Source organism: Neofelis nebulosa, chromosome 3 (assembly GCF_028018385.1).
Source record: "Neofelis nebulosa isolate mNeoNeb1 chromosome 3, mNeoNeb1.pri, whole genome shotgun sequence".
Taxonomy (NCBI): Eukaryota; Metazoa; Chordata; class Mammalia; order Carnivora; family Felidae; genus Neofelis; species Neofelis nebulosa.
In genome coordinates, this window is record NC_080784.1 from 14,676,455 (window position 1) to 14,699,485 (window position 23,031).

The window sequence follows — 23,031 nt, forward strand, 5'->3', positions numbered from 1 at the left end:
ATTAGCATAGTACTGGGGGTTAGAGAAGGGTGAACAAATAAAACCGGAAGGTGTCTCTGCTTCCCCTTTAAGACATCATTTTGACCTGTTTCAATCTAATTATCTGTAGGAACCGAATCCATTCTTCCCTTCCTTCCAGAAAAACATTGTGCGCTGACTTAGTGCCAAGAAGGGTACTAGATACTGGGGATACGATGGCAAGCTCCATCAGCTCTCAAGGGGCTTCCCAAGCCATTGTCTGAGCTGCTGGCTGAAGCAATTGGGGGAAGGGCCTGGGGGTGAGGGTGTAGAGAGAGGTCAAGGTCTCCAGGCAGAGGAAACCATCAGACTGAAGTGTAGAGAATGAGGAGTTGGGACATGCCTGGAAATTGGGAAATGAAAATGTCGTGGAGATCTTGTCAAGGGACCACGATGGTGGCTTGAAGGCTGTTTTCTAGGAAATGGAAAGAGACTGATTCAAGAGATATTTGGGGTGAAGGAAAGAAGGACCTGGTAATTGACTCAGTGCAGAGAAAAAGGAAGGGAGGCGTCAAGGATGACATTCAGGTTTCTACTTGGAGAGACTGGACGGATAGATGATGGACTCATTCACCAGACTAGGAAATACAGAAGAAAGCAGCACATCTAGAGAAGATTAGATGTGTTTTAGATGCACTAAGTTTTTGATGCCTGTGTAGTATCCAAATGGAAATATCTGGAAGGCAGTTTGGAGATTTGAGGTGCAGAAGAATGATCAGCCTGGAGACATACACGAACATAGAGACCAAACCCGTGAAGAGACCACTGATACAGAAGAACAACAAGAATAGACAGAGACACAAACATGATCCCAGTTCCGTCATAAACGAATTTCATGCGTTTCACAGAATGGTGACTTAGAAAAGTAATGAAAGGTAGACCCGGACACTTCAAAAATTCTGAAGTCTATGGGTAAATTCCCTCAGAATAATTTATATCTTAATTTATAATTTCTACCTCTACCTCTAACTTGGATGGGGAGAAAGGGGCTTCCTAATATTGTGGGGAGGGGCGGTGGACATTATCTTTTGAGTAAAAACAGAAAATTCATTAAAAGGAGATTCACCTGTTGGGATGAGCGCTGGGTATTGTATGGAAACAAATTTGACAATAAATTTCGTATTAAAAAATAAATAAATTTAAAAAAATAAACCAAGGCCAAAAAAAAAAAAAAAACAGGTTCGAGTATCCATAGCTGCTGAAAGAAGAAAGTGAGTTTTGATAAGCAGGTTAAAGCCAGCATAGAAGTAACGTAGGAAGAGACTTGGAATCAGAAGTTTTAATAATCTGACAAAGTATGTATTGTCTAAATTCGCCCAAGACAATGTCAAGAATGATTTGAAGAGCACGAGGAAATAGGCTGGGGTAGAAACATTAAAGCAAGACCAGAGGCTGGCCAACTATGACCTCTGGGCCAAAGCCTGTATTTGTAAATAAAGTTTTATTGGAACACACCCTTTTCATTTCCATAATGTCTATGGCTGCTTTCGCTCTATAAAGGTGGGGCTGAACGGTGTGGGACACTGCATGGCCAACAAAGCCTAAATTGTTCACTCTCTGGCCCTTTGCAAAGTAAGTTTGCCACCCACTGTTACAGTCCAATGGAAGCCTAAGGTAAGATGAGAACATGTTTTAAAATGATAACCAAGCAAGAATTTTCAGGATTGAGTGGACAGAGCATAAACTAAATTATCTGCTTTAATGTAAAGCAGATAATTGAATAATAATGTATAATAATAATGAATAATAATGATGAATAATAATGTAAGCAGATAATTGAAGTTGTTACTCAGTGGGTTTTGAGCACTTCTGATTTTCTTTAGATTTTTTTATGATTAATTCTATTAGAGATGATGTCTACACGAATACAAATTTAAGCTGACCTAATATTCCTGATACTACCTGGAATCTCAATGATTTTGAGAAGCTATTCCACAAAGACAATTTTACTACCCTGTACATTTGGGCAAGTGGGTAATCAACTTAGTTGTACTAGATAGCCCTACCTGTGTAAGTACAAAGAATGACAAATGTTCTCCCAAGTTATAGGGAGCCAGATTCATAACCATCCGTCAGTTGCTTGGGCAAGTTACTGATAAAGTCTGCAGAAGAATAACAAACTGTGTGTCCCTGCATCTTGGCTGTTGAAAATGAGATTCCTTCTCTGATTGATGTTAGCAGAGAGGCTTGTAAAAATGCATTTCCAACTGATTAGTTCAGAAGGTGTCAATCTCATGCAGTTTTATGACCTGCAGACTACATAACAGATGTACATTTGCTTTTCATAAACTAACAAAGACGAATGGCTAAATTTGAGTATTCTTCTTAGGCAACTGTACCATTTATTGCCTAAAGGAAGACACTGGGGGAGTAGTGTCAGGAAGGAAAGGATGAAGGGCAGTTAACCTTTATTTTTCAAGATTCATGGAGATAAAATACAATAATTGGAAGTACTTTCTCTTCCAAGTGAGTAATCTCTTTCTAAGCTAAAGGATGAATGTAAGGGAAAAATTTGCAAGAATAGAAAATGTTTGTGTAAAATGATCCTCCCAAGCATATGCACACCCACTCAAAAGTCATGGAGTGAGAACTCTGAAATAGATCGTAAAACACGTAATTAAAGATTCCTTATAAGGGGCGCCCGGATGGCTCAGTTGGTTGGGCATCCAACTTCAACTCAGGTCATGATCTCACGGTCTGTGGGTTCGACCCCGTGTCGTACTGAAAGCTCAGAGCCTGGAGCCTGCTTCAGATTCTGTGTCTCCCTCTCTCTCTCTGCCCTTCAGAACTCATGTTCTGTCCTTCTCTCTTTCTCAAAAATAAGCATTTAAAAAAAATTTTTTTAAGATTCCTTATAAAATCTCAATATATAATCATGAATTGTTTCTGGAAGGGTTTTACTTTTTAATTTTTTTTGAAGCCAGAAATGATACTGAGACAACAGTTCAATAGTCTACTATAAAAATCTGAGTCTTAATAACTGCTTCTCTTTTTTTGAGAGAAAAATACATACAACGTGTTGCATTATTATGTCTTCATGAAAAGTAAGCCAATAAGCATAGTTTTATCTTTCTTCCAAAAGTATGGAGAAATATTTAGACATTTATCATCTTCACGGCCTTTTGGCCAAGAAAGTAGCATTTTGATAAATTTATATAAAATTTCAAAGCTCGGTTTAATTTGATTTTCTTAAAATATGATTTAAAACTTTTATCAAAGGAATAAAACTGCCCTTTCAAATAATGAATGCATCTTTAAAAAACATGATGGACATCTGCATAAAAATGTAACTATCACAAGGAAACAATACATAAGAAGATCTGCCTATCAGAAATTCTGACTCATTGTGACTCATTGTGGTTAACAAAGCAATTCAAATACTAACGTGAAAGGAGCCCAACACTATAAATTTAATTCAAGTATTTGTGTATTCGGCTTGTTTTTCAGCTACAAGGAAAATAGTGAACAGACTTTTAGTTACTGTCTCTAGATAAACTAAATCTTTCTCAGTTGTAAGTGACAGAAAATCTAACCCGAACAGGCATAAAGAAGAAGAAAATAGCTTGGCCTCTGCACCTGAAAAGCCCAGGAGCTCCAGTCCAGCCTGTTGTAAAAACCTTAAAGATGCCACTGTGACCTATTGTCTTTGTCTCCAGCTCTTGGCTCTGCTTCTTGAATGGCTGCATTCCGAACCAGGTTCTCCTGGATTGGCAGCTGGAGGGATGCAGTCACCCCAACCTCACAGCCTACAGCTTCAAGCCTGGGAGGAGGTGGGGGGGGCGGGGCGCGGGGGACAGGACCTGCAGACAGTTCCTGAAATTTACTCCAGCTCAGCAAGTTCGGTTGAACCAAACATTTCTGAACCAAACATGAAGGGGGAAATGCTCGTGGACAGAGAGGCGGGGAGGGAGGGATGGACACCTAAATGACTACGTAGAGCTGTTGCCCAAAGAAACAGAAGGGAGTATTAGGAGAAATCACAAGTGTTCCCTACCTTCTGCTTCAGGTGTGCAAAATGACCTAAGGGCATTGATCCAGGGGGCACCTGGGCTCCTCAGTTGGTTAAGCGACTGACTTGATTTCTGCCCAGGTCATGATCTCACTGTTCGTGAGATTGAGGCCCGAGTGGGGCTCTCAGCACAGAGCCTGCTTGGGATTCTTTCCCTCTCTCTCTGCCCTTCCTCTGCTCTCTCTGTCTCTCTCTCTCTCTGTCTCTCTCCCTCTCTCTCTCTCTCTCAAATAAATAAACTTAGGGGAAAAAAAGGACATTGATCCAGGACCCCTCGTCTTTGGTTTCTGACCTTACTGTGTCGCTGTTGACATACTTTTAGACTGGGCAACATGACTCAGTTTAGTCTCTTTCCTTTTGTCTCAATTTGCTGTCAGATAATGGAGGGGGAAACTTACATTCTATTAATAAGAGTGTCCTCACGCAAAAACAAATGGCTAGTGTGGTTTTTTTTGAAAATAAAAATTACTAAAAAACACTCGTGTAAATAAAATACGTAGGCCAACTAGATATTGTCGACTGACTTTGTCATAATAGGGTCACACAAAGACCTGATACCTGGGTTTAAAGATTTTTAAAACCATTTGATCTCCCAAGAATGATTTAAAGTCTTCAGAAACTAATATTTTATTACTCTGTACTGAGACCTGTAATTGCCAAGCAGATCACAATTCATGTATCAGCTGGCCAGTGAAAGAATGATCTTAAGGGATAATGTCACCAAATCATCATAACCTGACACTCTTATCCACTGATGAGTTGGTTTATATGTTTCAAGCAAAATACTTACATGGGGCATTGAATGTCATTTCCTTTTGATGTTCCTGGAGAAGGCACGAGCAGATTCTTTCTACCCGCTACACTTTTCATGTCACCAACACTGCGGGTCAGTTTTCTTTTCTGATAGGCTTCTCATCATTTATAATATTCTGGTGTATTTACATTTGCCACATTTTAAAGTAACACCTCCATTTTAGCAGAGGCATACCAGGGGCCCAGGATCCTGTTTAAAATTTGAGAGTTGCCTTAATCTTATTTGGAACACACTTCACCTTCCTTGGGAAAGCTGTTTCCTTGAAAGATGGTTGACTAATCTCATCCGTTTTATGTTGATTTGTGTTTGCTTCATTTCACAGACTTTCATTTTCTGGCCCTTTCCCAAATTTTAGAACTTCTCCCTAAGCAGTTTCCTATCCATTCACCAATCGCGCTCACTGTGTTAATTCCTAGTACGTTTTCTCTAAAATATAGAAGGCTTCAGTAACTATACTTAAAAATAATCTATATCCTTTCAAGCTACTAATAGATTGTTCTAATCAGTAATTTTTAATTTCTTAATCAGAATCCGTCTTCTCCGATCTAAACACTTACTCTGCGTGAAAGCAGCTGCAAATATTGTATTCATATTTCATCCGTTTCCAAAAAGTAGGCCTCATAGAAATTACTCTCAACTGGGGTGGGGGTGGGGGGCGGAGATTCATTTGATACGAAAGAAAACGAACCAACAAACAAAACGTAGCGCGCAAAACGTTAGTCACAGATTAAAAGAGGAGTTCTCTCACTGGCTTACACTTCTCTCTGCAGATGGGCTCGTTGACTGTATGGATCCTGATTGCTGTTTACAGAGTTCCTGCCAAAACCAGCCTTACTGCCATGGACTGCCTGACCCTCAGGATGTCATCAGCCAAAGCTTACAGTCCCCCCCGCAGCAGGCTGCCAAGTCCTTCTATGATCGAATCAGCTTTCTCATAGGGTCTGACAGCACCCATGTCCTACCTGGAGAAAGTCCTTTCAATAAGAGGTTAATGCATTTTTTTTTCCTTACATAGATGCGTAGTGTTGTTATCAGCAGTTACGTGCACTTTTTACGAAATGCTGATGACCGAATCTGAGGAAAGTGCTTTTTCTTTTAATGCAGTTTTTCCTCTTTCGGCAAATTCCTCACCAAACTTCGCGTTTCAAGCATTTTTGACACAGTTCACATACTTTGTCAATTTCAGTATCCGAGCCATAACGGGGCATCCCATTAAGGAGTCGATAAATCTTCATTTAACTAGTTGATTTTGTTAGCGCGGTTGGAAATGTTTCAAAAGAAGCAGTGAAAAGACCCCAAAAGGCAAAGCAGAAGTGAGCTTTTTTTTTTTTTAGCTGAGCTCGCTAAATAATATAAATTATGAATTAATGTAATGGAACTGCTAACGGCATCACAGTAAGATTGCATAAGCTGTTTGACTGGTGCTTTACAGAGCAGTAATGACCTGAAAATAAACCAGTAAGTGAAAGCAGGTGTCTTGTGTCTCACTGAGTAAAAGAAGATGATTTACGCTGGAACTCCTGGATCTGCAGTAATTTAACAGCATTAATGCAGTTAGACCCAGCAGTTGATTAAAAGTTGTTCCACAAATGTGCCTTATTGCCCCTTTAAATCTTGTACTCCTTGGTCCCCGCAGACTTACGGATTGCCTTGGAATTAATTGGAAGGTATACTTTTCTTCATGTAAGCACCAGATAGATGACTTATGAAAAAGCGCAGCTTATAATTTAAAAAATTCATCTCTAAATTATTGGTCTTGATAACTCTCCAAAAACCAGATCATAACAAATTAAAAACCCAGGGTAAACACCAGGCATTTAGAGAATGTGAATTGCACCGAATTAAAAGGGACATTGTCTTGGGAGTATTTCAGGTCTGGTTTGGGGGAATAACAAGCGTGGGTGATAGTGTTATTTTATCCTTAGGATGAATTAGCTCTAAATCATGGTACTGTTGGCCTGAGGAGACGAACGCTCATTCTGATTCTTCTCCTTTTCCCACAGCCTTGCATCCGTCATCAGAGGCCAAGTACTAACTGCTGATGGAACTCCTCTCATTGGAGTAAATGTCTCGTTTTTCCATTACCCAGAATATGGATATACTATTACCCGCCAGGATGGAATGTGAGTTAGGCCCACTGCACTATCTTTTCTTGAAGTAGTTTCAGTATAAAAACTATGGATTCTTCTATCACCCAATATGTGTTATTGTTCCATTTAATATAGAACTGCGACAACTTTTAGACTCCAGAAATCTGTGACGGTGCACATGACACAGACTTAAAATCACGGGTTCACACAGTGCTTTAAAAGTTGAGCTCATGGGGCGTGTGGGTGGCTCAGTCGGTTGGGCGTCCGACTTCGGCTCAGGTCATGATCTCGCGGTCCGTGAGTTCGAGCCCCGCGTCGGGCTCTGTGCTGACAGCTCAGAGCCTGGAGCCTGTTTCGGATTCTGTGTCTCCCTCTCTCTCTGACCTTCCCCCATTCATGCTCTGTCTCTGTCTGTCTCAAAAGTGAATAAACGTTAAAAAAAAAAAATTTTTTAAGTAAAGATAAATAAAAAAGTTGAGCTCATTTACCAAGACGTGGTAACAGTGTTGTGATTTTGTAGAATTTTCTTTGTCTTCGAAGGTTCCTGTTGAAATATTTCGAAGTGATATTTCATAAGCTCAGATGGTTTTGAAAAAAAGAGTAGATAGGTAGACAGATAAAGCGGATACGGGAAAATGTTAATGAATTGGTAAGTCTAAGTAAAGGGTATATGGGTGTTCATTGTGTAATTATTTGCATACTCTTATAGATTTGAAACCCTATGATATAAAAGTTGGGGGGGAAATCGGTTATCTTTATAAAGCATATTTATTTATGCAGTTGAGTGTTGTTGGAAGCTGTATGGGATCCAGATAATTCACTGAGCAATCTTGTTTTTTCTTAGGTTTGACCTGGTGGCAAATGGAGGGGCTTCCCTGACTTTGGTATTTGAACGATCCCCATTCCTCACTCAGTATCATACGGTGTGGATTCCGTGGAATGTCTTTTATGTGATGGATACCCTAGTCATGAAGAAGGAAGAGAATGACATTCCCAGCTGTGATCTGAGTGGATTTGTGAGGCCAAATCCTATCATCGTGTCCTCTCCTTTATCCACCTTTTTCAGATCATCTCCTGAAGACAGCCCTATTATTCCCGAAACACAGGTAGAATATTCTAGGAGGCAGTCCTTTTTAAGGAAACAGTCTTTCAGATCGTGCAGTGTCCCAAGAATCTTTAAAAAGGGTTGCAGAATTCCAGCACTATCCTAAATATTCTGTAGAATGAAACATGGAATGTGGGATGTGTGTGTGTGTGTGTGTGTGTGTGTGTGTGTGTGTGTGCTAGAATATATAACACTGTAGTATGATATCTAGTTATTTCTTAAAGATTTATTCAAAATACTTTTTTGTTCAGGCTGTACTATATGTGTATATATTTACTGGTTGTAGCCAAATAGAAAAACAGCTTAAACTCAACCAGCTGATAACGTCTTTGCTCATGCACTCACTGGAAAAAACTTTTGGTACCTGTATGTTCCTGACCTCCTGATGGACATGGTAACAATTAATTATGGTCATTATTCTCAGTAACTTAATGTTTTATTATAATTGTAAGTAAAAAATGTTTCAGAACAGATGACTTTTTGATTTTTAGCAGCAAATATTTATTAATTGTCGCAAGATATTTTTACCTAAAAAGCTTGATATTAGGTCTTAAGTTCTAATAATTTATAACAAAGCCTATTCTCCTCAGGAAAAAAAAGAAAACTAACTTTTAAAAAAAATAGCCATACTGTCACTATTCCTTTTATCTACTGAAATATCTGGAGATTTTTTTTTCCTTCCTATTTGTTTTCAGTTAAAAATAATTTTGAGGGGCACCTGGGTGGCTCAGTCGGTTGAGCATCCGACTTTGGCTCAGGTCATGATCTCATGGTTCATGCGTTCGAGCCCCACTGCTCGTGCGTTCGGGCACGTGCTCATGGCTCGTGCGTTCGGGCTCTGTGCTGACAGCTCGGAGCCTGGAGCCTGCTTCGGATTCTGTGTCTCCCTCTCTCTCTGCCCCTCTGTCTCTCTCTGTCTCTCAAAAATGAATAAATGTTAAAAACAATTTTTTTTAGATAATAATAATTTTCAGTTTGGGGCACCTGTGTGGCTCAGTTGGTTGAGCGTCCAACTGTTGATTTCGGCTCTGATCATGATCCCAGGTTTCTGGGGTTGAATCCCACATAGGGCTCTGTGCTGGTAGTGTGGATCCTGCTTGGGATTCTCTCTCCCTCTCTCTCTGCCCCTCCCTTGTAGACTCTCTCTCTCTCTCTCTCTCTCTCTCTCTCTCTCTCAAAAGTAAATAAATAAATGTTTTTTAAAAGGAAATAATTTTGAGGTTTTAAAGATAGGACATTAGGTATGATAATAGTGGACTTTATTCATAAATAGCCAAGTAAAAATATGTGGTCTGTCAAATAACAGCAGCACATAGCCGCTTTGTCACATTCATTCTTCAAGTGTTTATTGAATACCTGTTCTGCACCAGGCGGTGTTAGAATGGAATGAAGCAGTAAGCCAATCAGATGAATGCCTGCCCTCAGGGAGCTTGCCAGCTAAAAGGGGGGAGAGACAACACACAGACAAATGTATGTCAGGTGATGAATAAGACTTATTTTTCAAAGGTAAAACAGGGTAAAACGGTTGGGGGTGCCATTTTACGAAGGGTGGTCCGGGAGGATCTCTTTGATAAGTTGATATTTCAGCAGAAACTTTAAGAAAGTGAAAGAGTAGTTAGAAGGGTCTTCCAGACAGCGTAAAGAGCAAGGTCAGAAGCTCCGGGGGAAGAGCGCGCTTGGCCTATTCACAGAACGGCAAAGAGGCCAGCGGGTAGGGCTTGAGTGAAGGAGTGACACCCAAACCCGGAGTCATTGAAGATGGTGGCACGGTTAAGGACCGTGCGTGTACTTTGAGTCATTGGAAGCTGTTGGAAGCTTTAGAGTAGAGCGGTAACAGTTGCTGATTTCCTTCTTAAAAGGATCACTGTCATTGCTACACTAAGAATTTTTTTTTTTAATTTTTTTTTAACGTTTACTTATTTTAGAGACAGAGACAGAGCATGAATGGGGGAGGGGCAGAGAGAGAGGGAGACACAGAATCGGAAGCAGGCTCCAGGCTCCGAGCCATCAGCCCAGAGCCCGAGGCGGGGCTCGAACTCACGGACCGCGAGATGGTGACCTGAGCTGAAGTCGGACGCTTAACCGACTGAGCCACCCAGGCGCCCCTACTAAGAATATTTTATATTGGGGAAAGGTTCAAATAAGGAGACCAGGTGGGAGACAGTCTCAGTAAGTAGGAGAAAAGATGGTGCCTTGAACAAAGGTGGTTAGGGTGGAAGGTGTAAGGAGGGGACATGTACGAGCGGAGTCCAGGGGAGAGGTTGGAAGGAAAGATACTAAACCTGGGGGTCATCAGTGTTACGGATGAACATAAAGCATAGGATGAGAAAGAACCCCCAGGGAGGGAGTACAGATAGAGAGCAGAGGAGACGAGCCGAGAAGGTCCAGGATAACAGGTAAGGAGAACTCTCACAGGCAACTATGATGCAGAAGAGACCCCTGGATGATATGCTGCGTAACCAGGCCGACTTTGGGCTGAAGCTTTTATTAGAAATTCACTGTAGCCTTATGCACTGTAGTGCTTCCTCCCAGGGGCCATCGTGCAGTCAGGCTGAGCTCCTTGCCAGTCCTTAAATAGATTTAACCTTGAAGCAGTGTCTGTCTGTCTATAGGGGGCAAACTTTCAGCAAACCGAGTCACTGAAATGGGTTGCAGGTAGTCAACAGTTGCAAGAATACATGAAGGGTTCTTTTCCCCATTCCATCAAACAGTCAACCAACATTTGGTAGAAATTTACTGAGAGTCTAATGTGTACCTGGTACTCTACTAGGATAAAAAGATTAGTAAGGCATGGCTCTTGCCACTCTAAAGTGTGATCGAGATTTGAAAGAAGAACTCTGAAAGTTCAAGAGGGGTCCATTCCCAAAGAAGCCAAAAAAATGCATCACTGAGGAGGTTGACCTTCAAAAGAGGGAAAGGATATTCCAGATGGAAGAAAATGTGTAAGCAACCACATGGTGGTAAAACCAAATAATGTCATATTAAAGCTGATGGACCATTTAAATGTAGGGCATATAAAGGGAAAGCCTGGGGCCAGGTTACCATACAGTGGAGACCTTGAATTCTTTAGGCAATATGGAACCGGGGGGCCCATGGCATTTTTTCAGATTTCTCTAAAGCTAACTCAAGTGACAAAACGTGTAATTGCTAGAAGGAAACAGACAAATCGGTGAACTGACTAGTGTTCGCTGTATTTCCATGCACGTCCAGCACTGAGACGGAAGGTGCCCAACACGCACAATGGTACTAGAGAAGAGGAAGCAGATTAGACTGAGATCTGGAAGGTAGAAGTGACAGGTTGTATCTCTTTTTTTTTTTTTTTTTGACTGGATAAATAATTGTATTTATTTATTATAAAATAAAATACTCATTAATTTATTATCAAACAAAATAAGAACAATAACAAAATTAGAGAAAGTAAGCCTTTGTGTTTGTAATTTTACTCCGTTTTTTTAGTTTTATTGCACTTTCTAACTGAATATGTAATGGGGTGAAGAATGAGGCTTACAGATCAGACAGCTGGTAAAAAAAAAAAAAACAGGCTTAATGGTTGATTTTTTCCACTCTGGCTAGATTTACTTTTCCCTCTAATGCAAAATAACATGGTCAAGTTAAATTACATAGGAGAAACACATGTTTTAATGAATCAGATTACAGATATTTGTTCCATGGAAGTAGGTTAATGATGACAAAGATAGTAATCACTTATTAAGATAAGAATAACACATGATATTTCGCAGCCTCTAGAAGATCACAGGAAATATATATTAATTAAGGAAAGGACTGCCTTATGTATAGAAAACCTACCAGATTTATGAGAAATTATTTTGGAAATAAGAGGAAACAAATTATATGCCTTAGGGTTCGATCACTTACATTTTCAGAGCCATTCAAGAGTCACAGAATCTATTTTTCAAGCTCACCCATTGGTATTTCACCCCCAAGATAGAAGAACAATGAGTTCTATTTCCATTATACATCCTGTAGCCTACAGCCACACAACAATGCTGTCGATCTTAAATGTAATGGTCTCCCTGAGTCTAACAAAGCTCTGGAAAGTTTCTGTATGTCCGTAAACTATTTTGCCTGAGACAGTCCGTGGCCGGAATCCGTTGGCGTAGTTGGGAAGGAAAACCCCACTTGTAATAAATAGGAACAATATCTGTGAGAGCGTAGCGATGCCTTCTTGATCCGCTAAATTGCCTCACATCTCCATGCCAACACTGGCTCACGGGCCAGCATGGAAGTTTGCTTAGCCCACTCTTTTGTGCTGCTTGTTTATACTGAAACTGACCACCACAACCTCACTGTCGTGGGTTCCACTTAAGTCATTAAAACTCAGAGGTGACAGCTAAGCATCAATCCTAGCTGTTCCACGCGAGAGGAGCTAAATGCCGCTGACCACTGGATCGCCATTCTGAGATTTTTCTAACACAATCAGGTAGTCCTTTCTGTCTGAACAAAGAAGCTTGATAGGACAATATGAGGAAAGCTTTGCGAGTGTTAACTTAATTCTTAATAAGAGAAAGTGTTGACTTCCTGGTGCGGATCCTTGAGCATAAATGGCCTTGTGCACTTTGCAATATGTGTCTTGTGGTAAACCTGGGAAGAGTGATCATTAGTAACCAAACTAATAGGTGCTTCCTAATTAGCATCTGAACCGTCTGGAAAGATTTTACACACGACGTAAAATATATTTTCAAAACAATTAATGTTTTGGCCTATGTCAGTATGCCTTTGTTAGCATTCATGGAGCCAGTCACATCGATGGGTAGGCTGGAGGGTTAAGAATGTGACTTTTACCAATTTGTAAAGGAGATCATTCGTAGGCAGGTGGTTATTTTAACTTTTTACAGTCTAGCTTCAACTCGAAAAGGATACGTTGAGGGGCGCCTGGGTGGCTCAGTCGGTTAAACATCCGACTTTGGCTCAGGTCACGATCTCGTGGTCCGCGGGTTCGAGCCCCGCGTCGGGCTCTGGGCTGACGGCTCGGAGCCTGGAGCCTGCTTCCGATTCTGTGTCTCTCTCTCTCTCTCTGCCCCTCCCCCGTTCATGCTCTGTCTCTCTCTGTCTCAAAAATAGATAAAACGTTAAAAAAAATTTAAAAAAAAAAAAAAAAGAAAAGGATACGTTGAGTGTCTTGCCTGTGCATTCAGTAACGCATTAGTTGTTCTCTAGGGAGAAATTGATGCAGCTCCGAAATTCTAGTCCATCTGCCATCCTATCAAAAGTCAGTGTTTAATTATAAGAACTTGCTATCGTTCTGTTACCTTTCCACATGGATGTGGAATTTGCTACAATTTAACCCAAACGAATTGCTCTTGTTTTGTTATCGCTCCTGTCTTTCTAGGCTGTGACCAGTCAGCTGCTGAGGCTACAGGCCCAGGTTTCAGCCCTAAATGAGCCAGCTGGCGGAGGCCAGATCTTTGGCCTACACCACATCCCTGCTCTAAGCCAGCCATCTTACAAATGTCTGCTCTAATTCTCCAGGGTGATGGGGGTGAAAGATGGGTTAGTGAGAATCGGCTGTGACTATAGGCCAACAAGTCAGTGCATGTCAGCCCGATGGAGCAGTTACAGTGACTTCTGTGTGAGGAATAGCACCTGAGGTATGATTAACTCAAAATAAATGACAAGAAGCTTTTAGGAGGAGAGAAATTGGGCTGGCGGCAGAGTTATTTATAATTATTGAATAAAGTCACAGCTCAGATGTGTATTTGTGAAGAGCAACTCTTTGATGTCTTATTTTAGTTGTTCGTCTCAATTCTGTGGAATCTCTTTTTTTTTTTTTTTAATTTTTTTTTTTTAACATTTATTTATTTTTGAGACAGAGAGAGTTAGAGCATGAATGCGGGAGGGTCAGAGAGAGAGGAAGACACAGAATCCGAAACAGGCTCCAGGCTCTGAGCTGTCAGCACAGAGCCCGAAGCGGGGCTCGAACTCACGGACGGCGAGATCGTGACCTGAGCCGAAGTCGGACGCCCAGCCGACTGAGCCACCCAGGCGCCCCTGTGGAATCTCTTTTACCTAATAGTTATCCACGATCTCAGTTTTAAGCTTCCACTTTTTTCATACCTAGGTACTCCATGAAGAAACTACAATTCCAGGAACAGATCTGAAACTTTCCTACTTGAGTTCCAGAGCTGCAGGCTATAAGTCAGTTCTCAAGATCACCATGACCCAGTCTATTATACCATTTAATTTAATGAAGGTTCACCTTATGGTGGCTGTCGTCGGAAGACTCTTTCAGAAGTGGTTTCCTGCCTCGCCAAACTTGGCCTATACTTTTATATGGGATAAAACAGATGCATATAATCAAAAGGTCTATGGTCTATCTGAAGCTGTTGGTAAGTTCCTTATCAATATATTTTCAGCCAAAAAAAAATTATCTTGAAGTCAGAACTAATATGATATTATCTTGAAGTCAGAACTAACAAATCACCCACGAAACTCAATGGATAAACAGATGGGAAGGCGGTAAGATTGTCTGTGGGGAGTTCTAAGCTGGTTGGTTGAGACCTACCATGGGAAAAGGGAGTGTATTTCCATATGATGAGACAGCATCCCTTTTTTCTGGCTGAAATTATACATTAGAAAATGTTCTGAATGACAATCCACGGTGTCCCATCCTTTTCTCCCATATTCTCCTTCCTTACTGTTCTCCTTCCTCTTCTCGTTTTTTTTCCTCACAACTTTGTCTCCATAGCTTTCCTTATCTTTTTTGATGTTTTCCGTATCTGACAGTTAGGGTGGTTTCAGCTCACAAGGGTATTTGAGAGGATATAGACAATATTTGTGTTCAGAAATTATCTCAGATCTTTTGACTAGAAGGAGTCAATTCAGTGCAATGACATTCTTAAAACATCAGATAAAAAGAGGTTAGAGTGGAAGAGAGCCAAAGCATAAGAGACTCTTAAAAACTGAGAACAGGGGCACCTGGGTGGCTCAGTCGGTTGAGCGTCCGACTTCGGCTCAGGTCATGATCTCACACTCTGTGAGTTCAAGCCCCGCATCGGGCTCTGTGCTGACGGCTCAGAGCCTGGAGCCTGTTTCGGATTCTGTGTCTCCCTCTCTCTCTGTCCCTTCCCCGCTCATGCTCTGTCTCTCTCTGTCTCAAAAAAATAAATAAAAAACATTAAGAAAAAAAAAAGTTTTTAAAAAAACAAAAACTGAAAACCAACTGAGGGTTGATGGGGGGTGGGAGGGAGGGGAGGGTGGGTGACGGGCATCGAGGAGGGCACCTTTTGGGATGAGCACTGGGTGTTGTGTGGAAACCAATTTGACAATAAACTTCATATATTGAAAAAAAAAATAATAAAAAATAAAACATCGGGTAAACCAGTTGTTTCACTGAATGATGGGACAGTGTGATCAAAGATTGATGTGAAGAATTGTATGTATGGTACAGCTTCACACTCAACCCAAGAACAGCAACAACCAATGGATGCTTTTTGTTCTACCAGTTTTTACCTGAGAGTATTCTTATTCTGAAATTAATATATACCTTGGGCTTGAATTAGTTCAATCAGATAATTACCACTTCTCCCTCTGCTTTGGTCTCAAATTTAAAACCCATGTTCCATTGTGACTCTGAATCTTCTCATTTGTGATTTGTTCACATTAATCTACTGCTGGTGTTATTGTTCATTTCTGATAGTAACGTGAATATGATGCCATAATCAGACTGTCTTTTTTGCTATATTGAACCTTACTTATTGTAAATATCTTCCACAACTGAATACTCTTGGAAACTACACCGCTATAATTATTCAGATGGAAAATGTAATTTTTAGTTGTTATCATCTGATCACCACCCGGGGCTGATTTGTCTGATCTGATTACTTAACCAGGTGCCCAGTCTGGTCTTCATTTTGTGCTATGGACCCCTTGTGAAAAAGTGGTGTGAGGGGGAAAAAAAATACTAATTTCCTATCAAGTCAATAGAAAAATAATACTTGAAGATCGCTTTTTTTTTTTAGAAAAGTACCTTTTATGTGGCCAAATCCTCTCACATAGAAATAAACGCTACTCATAAATGAGTAGAAATATAGTATTAGAACACGACTACGAAGAAAGGCGTTTTATCAAAAAACAGTACATTGCGTCTTTGCCTGTAGCTAAGATGAACTGTGATTTGTCTTGATTCCAGTTTCAGTTGGATATGAATACGAGTCCTGTCTGGACTTGACTCTGTGGGAAAAGAGGACCGCCATTTTACAAGGCTATGAATTAGACGCTTCCAACATGGGTGGTTGGACATTAGATAAACATCATGTGTTGGACGTTCAGAATGGTAAGATCTTGTTCTCAGTTGATTTGCTTTCCTTCGGATGGATTAGATTGTGGCAACATTTCTTCCCATGCATGCTGTAGGATTAGAAGTAGGAGAAAAAATATATGTTTCCAAGACCATAGAAGTCTGAAGTGGGAACTACCTAACATTCTTCTTGTGGACTTTGAAATATTTGTATATTCGTCACCAAAATAGTTTTCCCATTTGATTATAAATGACTTAAATGCTGCATTGAAAGTACTCTATGTGGTCGTCCTTACCACAGATTCTCTAGGAGTGTCTACATCGATAGTCAGTCCATGAGTTGATCCACAGTGCTTTAGGAAGGTTTACCAAAAAAGGAGTGGGAGGGGACTTTTTTAAAAGTAAAGAAAAAATAAAAATCCATGTACTTTCCCAAAATATTTCTCTTTTTTGATAATTTTTTTAATGTTTGTTTTTTGAGAGAGAGAGAAACAGAGTGTGAGTCGGGGGAGGGGCAAAGAGAGAGGAAGGCACGAAATCCGAAGCAGGTTCCAAGCTGTGAGCTGTCAGCACAGGGCCAACGCGGGGCTTGAACTCACGAACCGTGAGATCATGACCTGAGCTCAAGTCAGACTTCACTGACTGAGCCACCCAGGCACCCCACCAAAATGTTTCTAACAGATCTTAATCCTTAAGTAGTCTGAGTATGTCGATTTTTATTTTCAGTTCTTAAATTGTATGTGAGAAAAAAAATTGTTCTCTTGCTCAAACTGGGTTCCTATACTCTTATTTAACTTTGTAAATATGAGGGAAAAAATACATGAACAATTTGAGAAAAGAGTATTCCTTATAGTAGGCCTTACACTATTGGTGAATATGCCCTGGAAAACCATGTATCAGATATCACAAACCAAAAGACCAGTTACTTGACAAAATTTGACCAGCATAGTCTCATAAAGAATATCATTGATATTAAACAATTTCTGTTGTCCTCGCTGTGTGTCTAACATTTTGCCCACATGCCAGCTACAATCTCAGATAACTTATGGGCACTTTTCTAGAAAAGCGGAGGCTTGATGCAACTTACTGTAGCCACCGGTCCTAAACCACGTCAGTCTAACAACTCTCTACTCTCCCTTTGCAAATAGCCAGAGAAGGAGATGCCACAGTCTTGGAAAAATCATCGAGCTTTGACTTTGCAGAGGTTTTTGGAAGGTTCGAAATTTTGAACGGAGCATGTGATACAACTACGTGTTTATGATTAATGGTCACTTTTTCAGATTAACGTTACTTTGATACTTGTTCTTTTTATTTAAAAAAAAAAATTGTTGTTGGAGCCGGCGCGGGTGCATTTTCAGCTTCCGAATGTACTAAATCCAAAGTAGTTTCTAAGCCAGGGCTTGAGAACCCGGTGCCTTACCTCTGGAAGAATATAGTACTGAGCAAACCAATAGTAAGAGGAAAACCACACCGGGAAAACCCTCCACGCCTTTCCTACTCAGCACCTACAGTGCCGAGCTCTGTCCCCATTCCAGCTTTGCCCTGGACGTCAGCTTGCCTCTCAGTGAGCACCCCGGAAGGTTCTTGGGGAGCAGAGCTGACGGCGAGTGCCACGTGCGGCGCACGCGTGGGGAAAGCGAGACTCCCAACCAAGAAGGCCGCTCCGTATGTTCCCTCTAATCATCGGCGGTGTCTGGACCAGTGGTATTTCAGGCTGTGCCGAATGTGCTCGTGCCTGCTCTTGATTAAAGTCGGTAAAATCGTATTTCACGGAGTGTGACCAATTGCTGGATTCCTTCAGAAGTTTCTTTATAAACAAAACGGGGGGAGCCTCTCTAGAAACGTTTTGGTCATCGTGAGAATGTAAGGTACGGTTCGCCACCAGTTAGCCCCAGGATTTCACTAAGAGATCATGAACCAGTGGCAAAGAGCTCCAGGAAAGGCCTTCCCATAACAGTGTAATCCAACACAGTACAGTACTGAGTACAGTACTCAGGTGGATCTGAGAAAGTTGTAGCTATTCCGTATATGTATATATAATAAAAATACACACACACACTTTCTCTACCGGCATAATATATAGTTCGCTTTTATTATAAAATATCAGTTCCGATGTAAAAACTGGACTACCCCAAATTCTGTCCTCCAAAAACTGCTATAAATTATACACCGTGTGTCGTTTTTAAATGTGTGTTAACCTAATTCCCGGGGTACACCGATTGTGATTTCACATTTCATCCAAGAACAGTTGGACAAGTAGTGGCTTTTCAAAGTGACATGTGTCTCATTGAATAAACAAAGTGATTTGTAATCACGACAAGGTGGATGAGCTATGAACACATTTTAAAGAAGACGAGAAGGCAAAAATGGAGACAGTGACAGGTGTTTGTGCAGACCTGGAACTTGAAAGTCAATATTCTAATGTTCGTCTTTTTGTTCTGTCATAATAGAGGAGGATCATGAAGGACCAGTCGTTTAAAGTAATGACTGAATAAATCAGGCTCAGCAGAGAAGTAGGCTGACTGGTGGGATTCTTTGGATGAAAATTACAGACTTGGCTCGTACAGGAAATGGTAGTTCCCTAATTGTCAGATAACGTAATCACAGAAAGAAGGATCTTAGGTATCACTAATGTCTTCTTTGAATATTTAAGGCAAAAGGCTTTTCATATGTTGTTATGATCCAGCCTTATTTAGGTTATTTTTCTTAAATTTGAATAAACCTGTTTTATCTTTCCTGATTTCTCTATGTAACTGTTCTGTAATTATTACATCACTCAAATAGCAGAGCATTCAAAAAGTAATCATAGAACCCACCTAAAAGCGTGCTGAGCTCTAAGAGGAACATAATGATTCTGATCTCTTCTCCACTTTAAAATTATCCCAGAGTGGGAGGAAAAAACACTTTCTCGTGTTTCCTGTTTGTTCTTTCTGGGGATTGATTCTTTTAACAGTGTATCTGCTAAAAAGTATAAGCATTGGCTTGAAGAACCGCTTCGAAATGGAGAACGTTCAATAAATATATAATATGTACAACTTCCAAAGTCAAAATAGCAGGTGGTTTATACAGATAATAACACACTGAAAAGCATCATGAAATATGTATGGAGTGATAACAGCTGACCGTCCAGTATACATCAGACCAAAATGAAACCATTGATCTGATCTATATATAATAATGGTAAAGGAATAAGATAAGAATCTCAACTCAAATCTAGTTTCTAACTATGAAAATGTTTAATATTCATTCGCGATTTTGTCTCAGATTTCCATCGAAGACCGTAATGGAGCAGACTGGCGTTTTGTCTTCTGAAAATTGTTGGCACTTTCATGCCTTAAAGCAGAATTCTCTTTAAATAATAAATTGCCTCTCCGTAATAGTTTCGTTACGTTTGGAATTTTGAATTAGTGCACGTGCGGGCATCCGCATGCCAGATCAGAGAATAACCAAGAATGTTCTTTGGTAGCGTAGCAGTATATAGGAGGTCTAAGATATGCTTTCTAACTTTATCGTCTATGAAGTATGTTTAACTCTTTCAAAATCAGTGATCAACTCGGAAGAAATTCATATTTGTGGCACACAGTTTTTATTGGATTAATATATAATATTTTTAACATCATTCGGCAGTTAGGCAAACTTGGTATTCCCTGAAAAACAGGGTGGAGAGCATGGTTCCCAAACTTGGTCGCACATTAGGATTGTCTGGAGGGTTTTTTAAAAGGCTGCCCCCCAGACCAGTTAAATCGGAGTCTCTCGAGATGAGATCTGAGCATCAGTATTTTTTGTTAGCTCCCCGGTCCGTTCCAGTGTGCAACGACGTTTGAGAAGCACCGATGCTGGGGCGCCTGGGTGGCGCAGTCGGTTAAGCGTCCGACTTCAGCCAGGTCACGATCTCGCGGTCCGTGAGTTCGAGCCCCGCGTCGGGCTCTGGGCTGACGGCTCGGAGCCTGGAGCCTGTTTCCGATTCTGTGTCTCCCTCTCTCTCTCTGCTCCTCCCCCGTTCATGCTCTGTCTCTCTCTGTCCCAAAAATAAATTAAAAAAAAAAGTTGAAAAAAAAATTAAAAAAAAAAAAAAGAGAAGCACTGATGTTGACAGTTCGAGCTTTCCATTTTCCTAGTTGATCCTTTGTTTCTTTTACCAGCCCCTTCCTTAAATTCGCAACGGATCGCGATTTTTGTATATATCCTTTGTATTTTGTCACATAATATTTTACACGAAGTGACTGAGTTCTTGTTTTGTTCTGTCCTCTGGAACTTGAAAGAAGAGTTTTCCCAGTCTGTATCTACAAAGCACTGAAGTACAGTTAACTCTAGAGTGGGCGTGGTTACTTTGCATCTTTGTACTTTTTATCCCAAGAAAAATGCATTTTATGTCTTCTAGGTATACTGTACAAGGGAAATGGGGAGAACCAGTTTATCTCCCAACAGCCTCCGGTCGTCAGTAGCATCATGGGCAACGGCCGCAGGCGCAGCATCTCATGCCCGAGCTGCAATGGTCAAGCCGATGGCAATAAACTATTGGCTCCAGTCGCGTTAGCTTGTGGGATCGATGGCAGTCTGTATGTAGGGGATTTCAACTACGTTCGCCGAATATTCCCTTCTGGAAACGTAACAAGCGTTTTGGAACTCAGGTATGTCTTTCCTTAATTGGGTTGTTTTTTTTTTTTTTAAGATTTTATTTCTAAGTAATCTCTACACCCAATGTGGGGCTCAAACTTACAGCCCTGAGATCAAGAGTCGCATGCTCTACTGACCGAACCAGCCAGGCACCCCCTTCACTTGGGATTTTAACCAAAGCTAAGCATGCCTTTATTTTTTTTTAAGTGTTTAATCTGATGTACCAGTGTATTATTTAAGTATACCTTCCCCATGTTTAAAATTCTCCTTAGAAAGAAGTTAGATTCTTGGTTAAAGTTGGAAAAAGCACATATATACATACTATGCCATATAAAAGAGCATAGACTATAAAGTCACCCAAGATATAAAATGTCTCACTGATTCCAGGGAATTTTATATGCTCTGATAGGATGGAGCTATGATTTTCAAATCCCTTTAGAATAACCTCATGGTATAGGTCGTTAGCCTTTTATTTCACACCTGTTGAAATTTAAGAGAGAAAATATTTCCCTGCAGTATCAGAACATAACAGTAAATGAACTGAGGCTGTAACCTTCCAATAAGCAAGTTCACGAGTTGGGTTAACCCATTAGCTATAATACCAAGGGTGAAAGTAATAAATTGTTGCTTTGCGTTGTTCATTTAAGTGTGATGATGAAAATCATCCCATTCTGTAAATTATTTGCTAAGCCTTGGCCTACAAAATTCATTTCCAGTGTTATTTCTGCTTAAGTTGGGGATTTTCCATACAAATGATTAAAATCTCAGTATGCAACTCATTATTATCTTTTAGAAACTTTTTCTAACTGTGCTTTTTTTTCCCACCTTTTTTATCTGCTTCCACCAAGAAATAAAGATTTTAGACATAGGTAAGCATCTTGCTGAAAGGTTACTATCTATTTTCAAATGTCCTTTTTGCACTTTGATGTGACTCTCTGACATTGTTTTCTAAGAATATTTCATCATGAGAGAGGAAATTCCGTATCACAGAACTTCGAAGGAATTAAAACTACTTAAATGAGCCATTATCCTGCAGTATATTGTAAAATATATTATGCAATATCATCTGAAAAGCTGTTTTCAAATTGGTTAATAAAATTTGTCACAAAAAAATACCACAACGCACATCTCTGTGTAAGAAAAATACTTCTCAATTTCAGTTACCAGCTCACTTAATCTAAGCCATATTGAACAGAACAAAATTCAAAGCACAGTAGACGTTCGGGCAAGTTGAGGTTGACCAATAATCAGGGCAGATCCCGGTTTATTGGGCTCAAAGCTTATTCAACTTGGTGGATTCTGTTTAAGAAAAAGAATCTCAAAATAGTTTACTTTGACAGAGTTTTACAAACGTAAGATCATGTGTTTCCTGGGCCCTCGCTGGGTTGGAAGGAACCCATACGAGAGAACCCTAACGCTTACGCTTTGTTAACTTTCTGGTAAATTCATCACTGTTGTAGTTTATATTTTCCCCAGCTAAGAGAGTTACTAGATTTGAGTTTTAAGAAGTAATGTTTTCACTGACACTCTTACGAAGGAAAAGACTTTCTTCAAAGCTAAGGAAGAGTATCAGCTCAGATGTTTTTCAAATTCTATTTGATATGTACACTTAGCTAGAGAAGGTAAAAGCTTGTGCATGGACACTGTTGACTGAAAAACTCTCCCCAGGACAACAAAAAAGGAAAAGGACGATACATTTTGAAGTAAAGCTCGCCAAAAAAAAAAAGCAAGCCATATTGGACGTGCCGCATCTAGTTTGGCCAATATAATATCTAACATAATGGTACCAGAGGGAAAAAGAAGTGATAGTTCATGTGAGATCCTTGAGATGAATAAATCAACATAATCCCTTTAAACTGTGTTGTAAAGACTGACAAGTAGGAAATAAAAAACAAAGTTCTGCTGGAAGATGACTAGCTGTTGAATATCAGTATGACCAGGCATGGTCCCATTACCTTTTCCCAAGATCCCCTTTTGATCTCGTGCTATCAGCTAATAGCCCGGTCACAAGCTCAGATTAACGCTGCATTTCTTCGGACTGCTGCACCCGCGATATCTCTGCTATTACAAACCACGGCAGAATATCAAAATTTTTCTGGCCTTGGCCTCTAGGTAACTGGA

The 23,031-nt window shown here is 40.3% G+C and overlaps 1 protein-coding gene across 4 annotated transcripts in view; it reads left to right on the forward strand.

Annotated features, from left to right (window-relative positions):
- The window catches only part of TENM3 (teneurin transmembrane protein 3), a 2,564,262-nt gene that overhangs the window by 2,492,530 nt on the left and 48,701 nt on the right, over positions 1–23,031 (forward strand). For all 4 annotated transcript variants that reach the window (XM_058719934.1, XM_058719936.1, XM_058719935.1 and 1 more), the window contains 7 exons: positions 5,612–5,828; positions 6,845–6,964; positions 7,776–8,037; positions 14,116–14,383; positions 16,186–16,329; positions 20,675–20,924; positions 21,759–21,779. In XM_058719934.1, the coding sequence (XP_058575917.1) occupies positions 5,612–5,828; positions 6,845–6,964; positions 7,776–8,037; positions 14,116–14,383; positions 16,186–16,329; positions 20,675–20,924; positions 21,759–21,779 (1,282 nt within the window). The remainder of the gene's footprint in view (positions 1–5,611; positions 5,829–6,844; positions 6,965–7,775; positions 8,038–14,115; positions 14,384–16,185; positions 16,330–20,674; positions 20,925–21,758; positions 21,780–23,031) is intronic.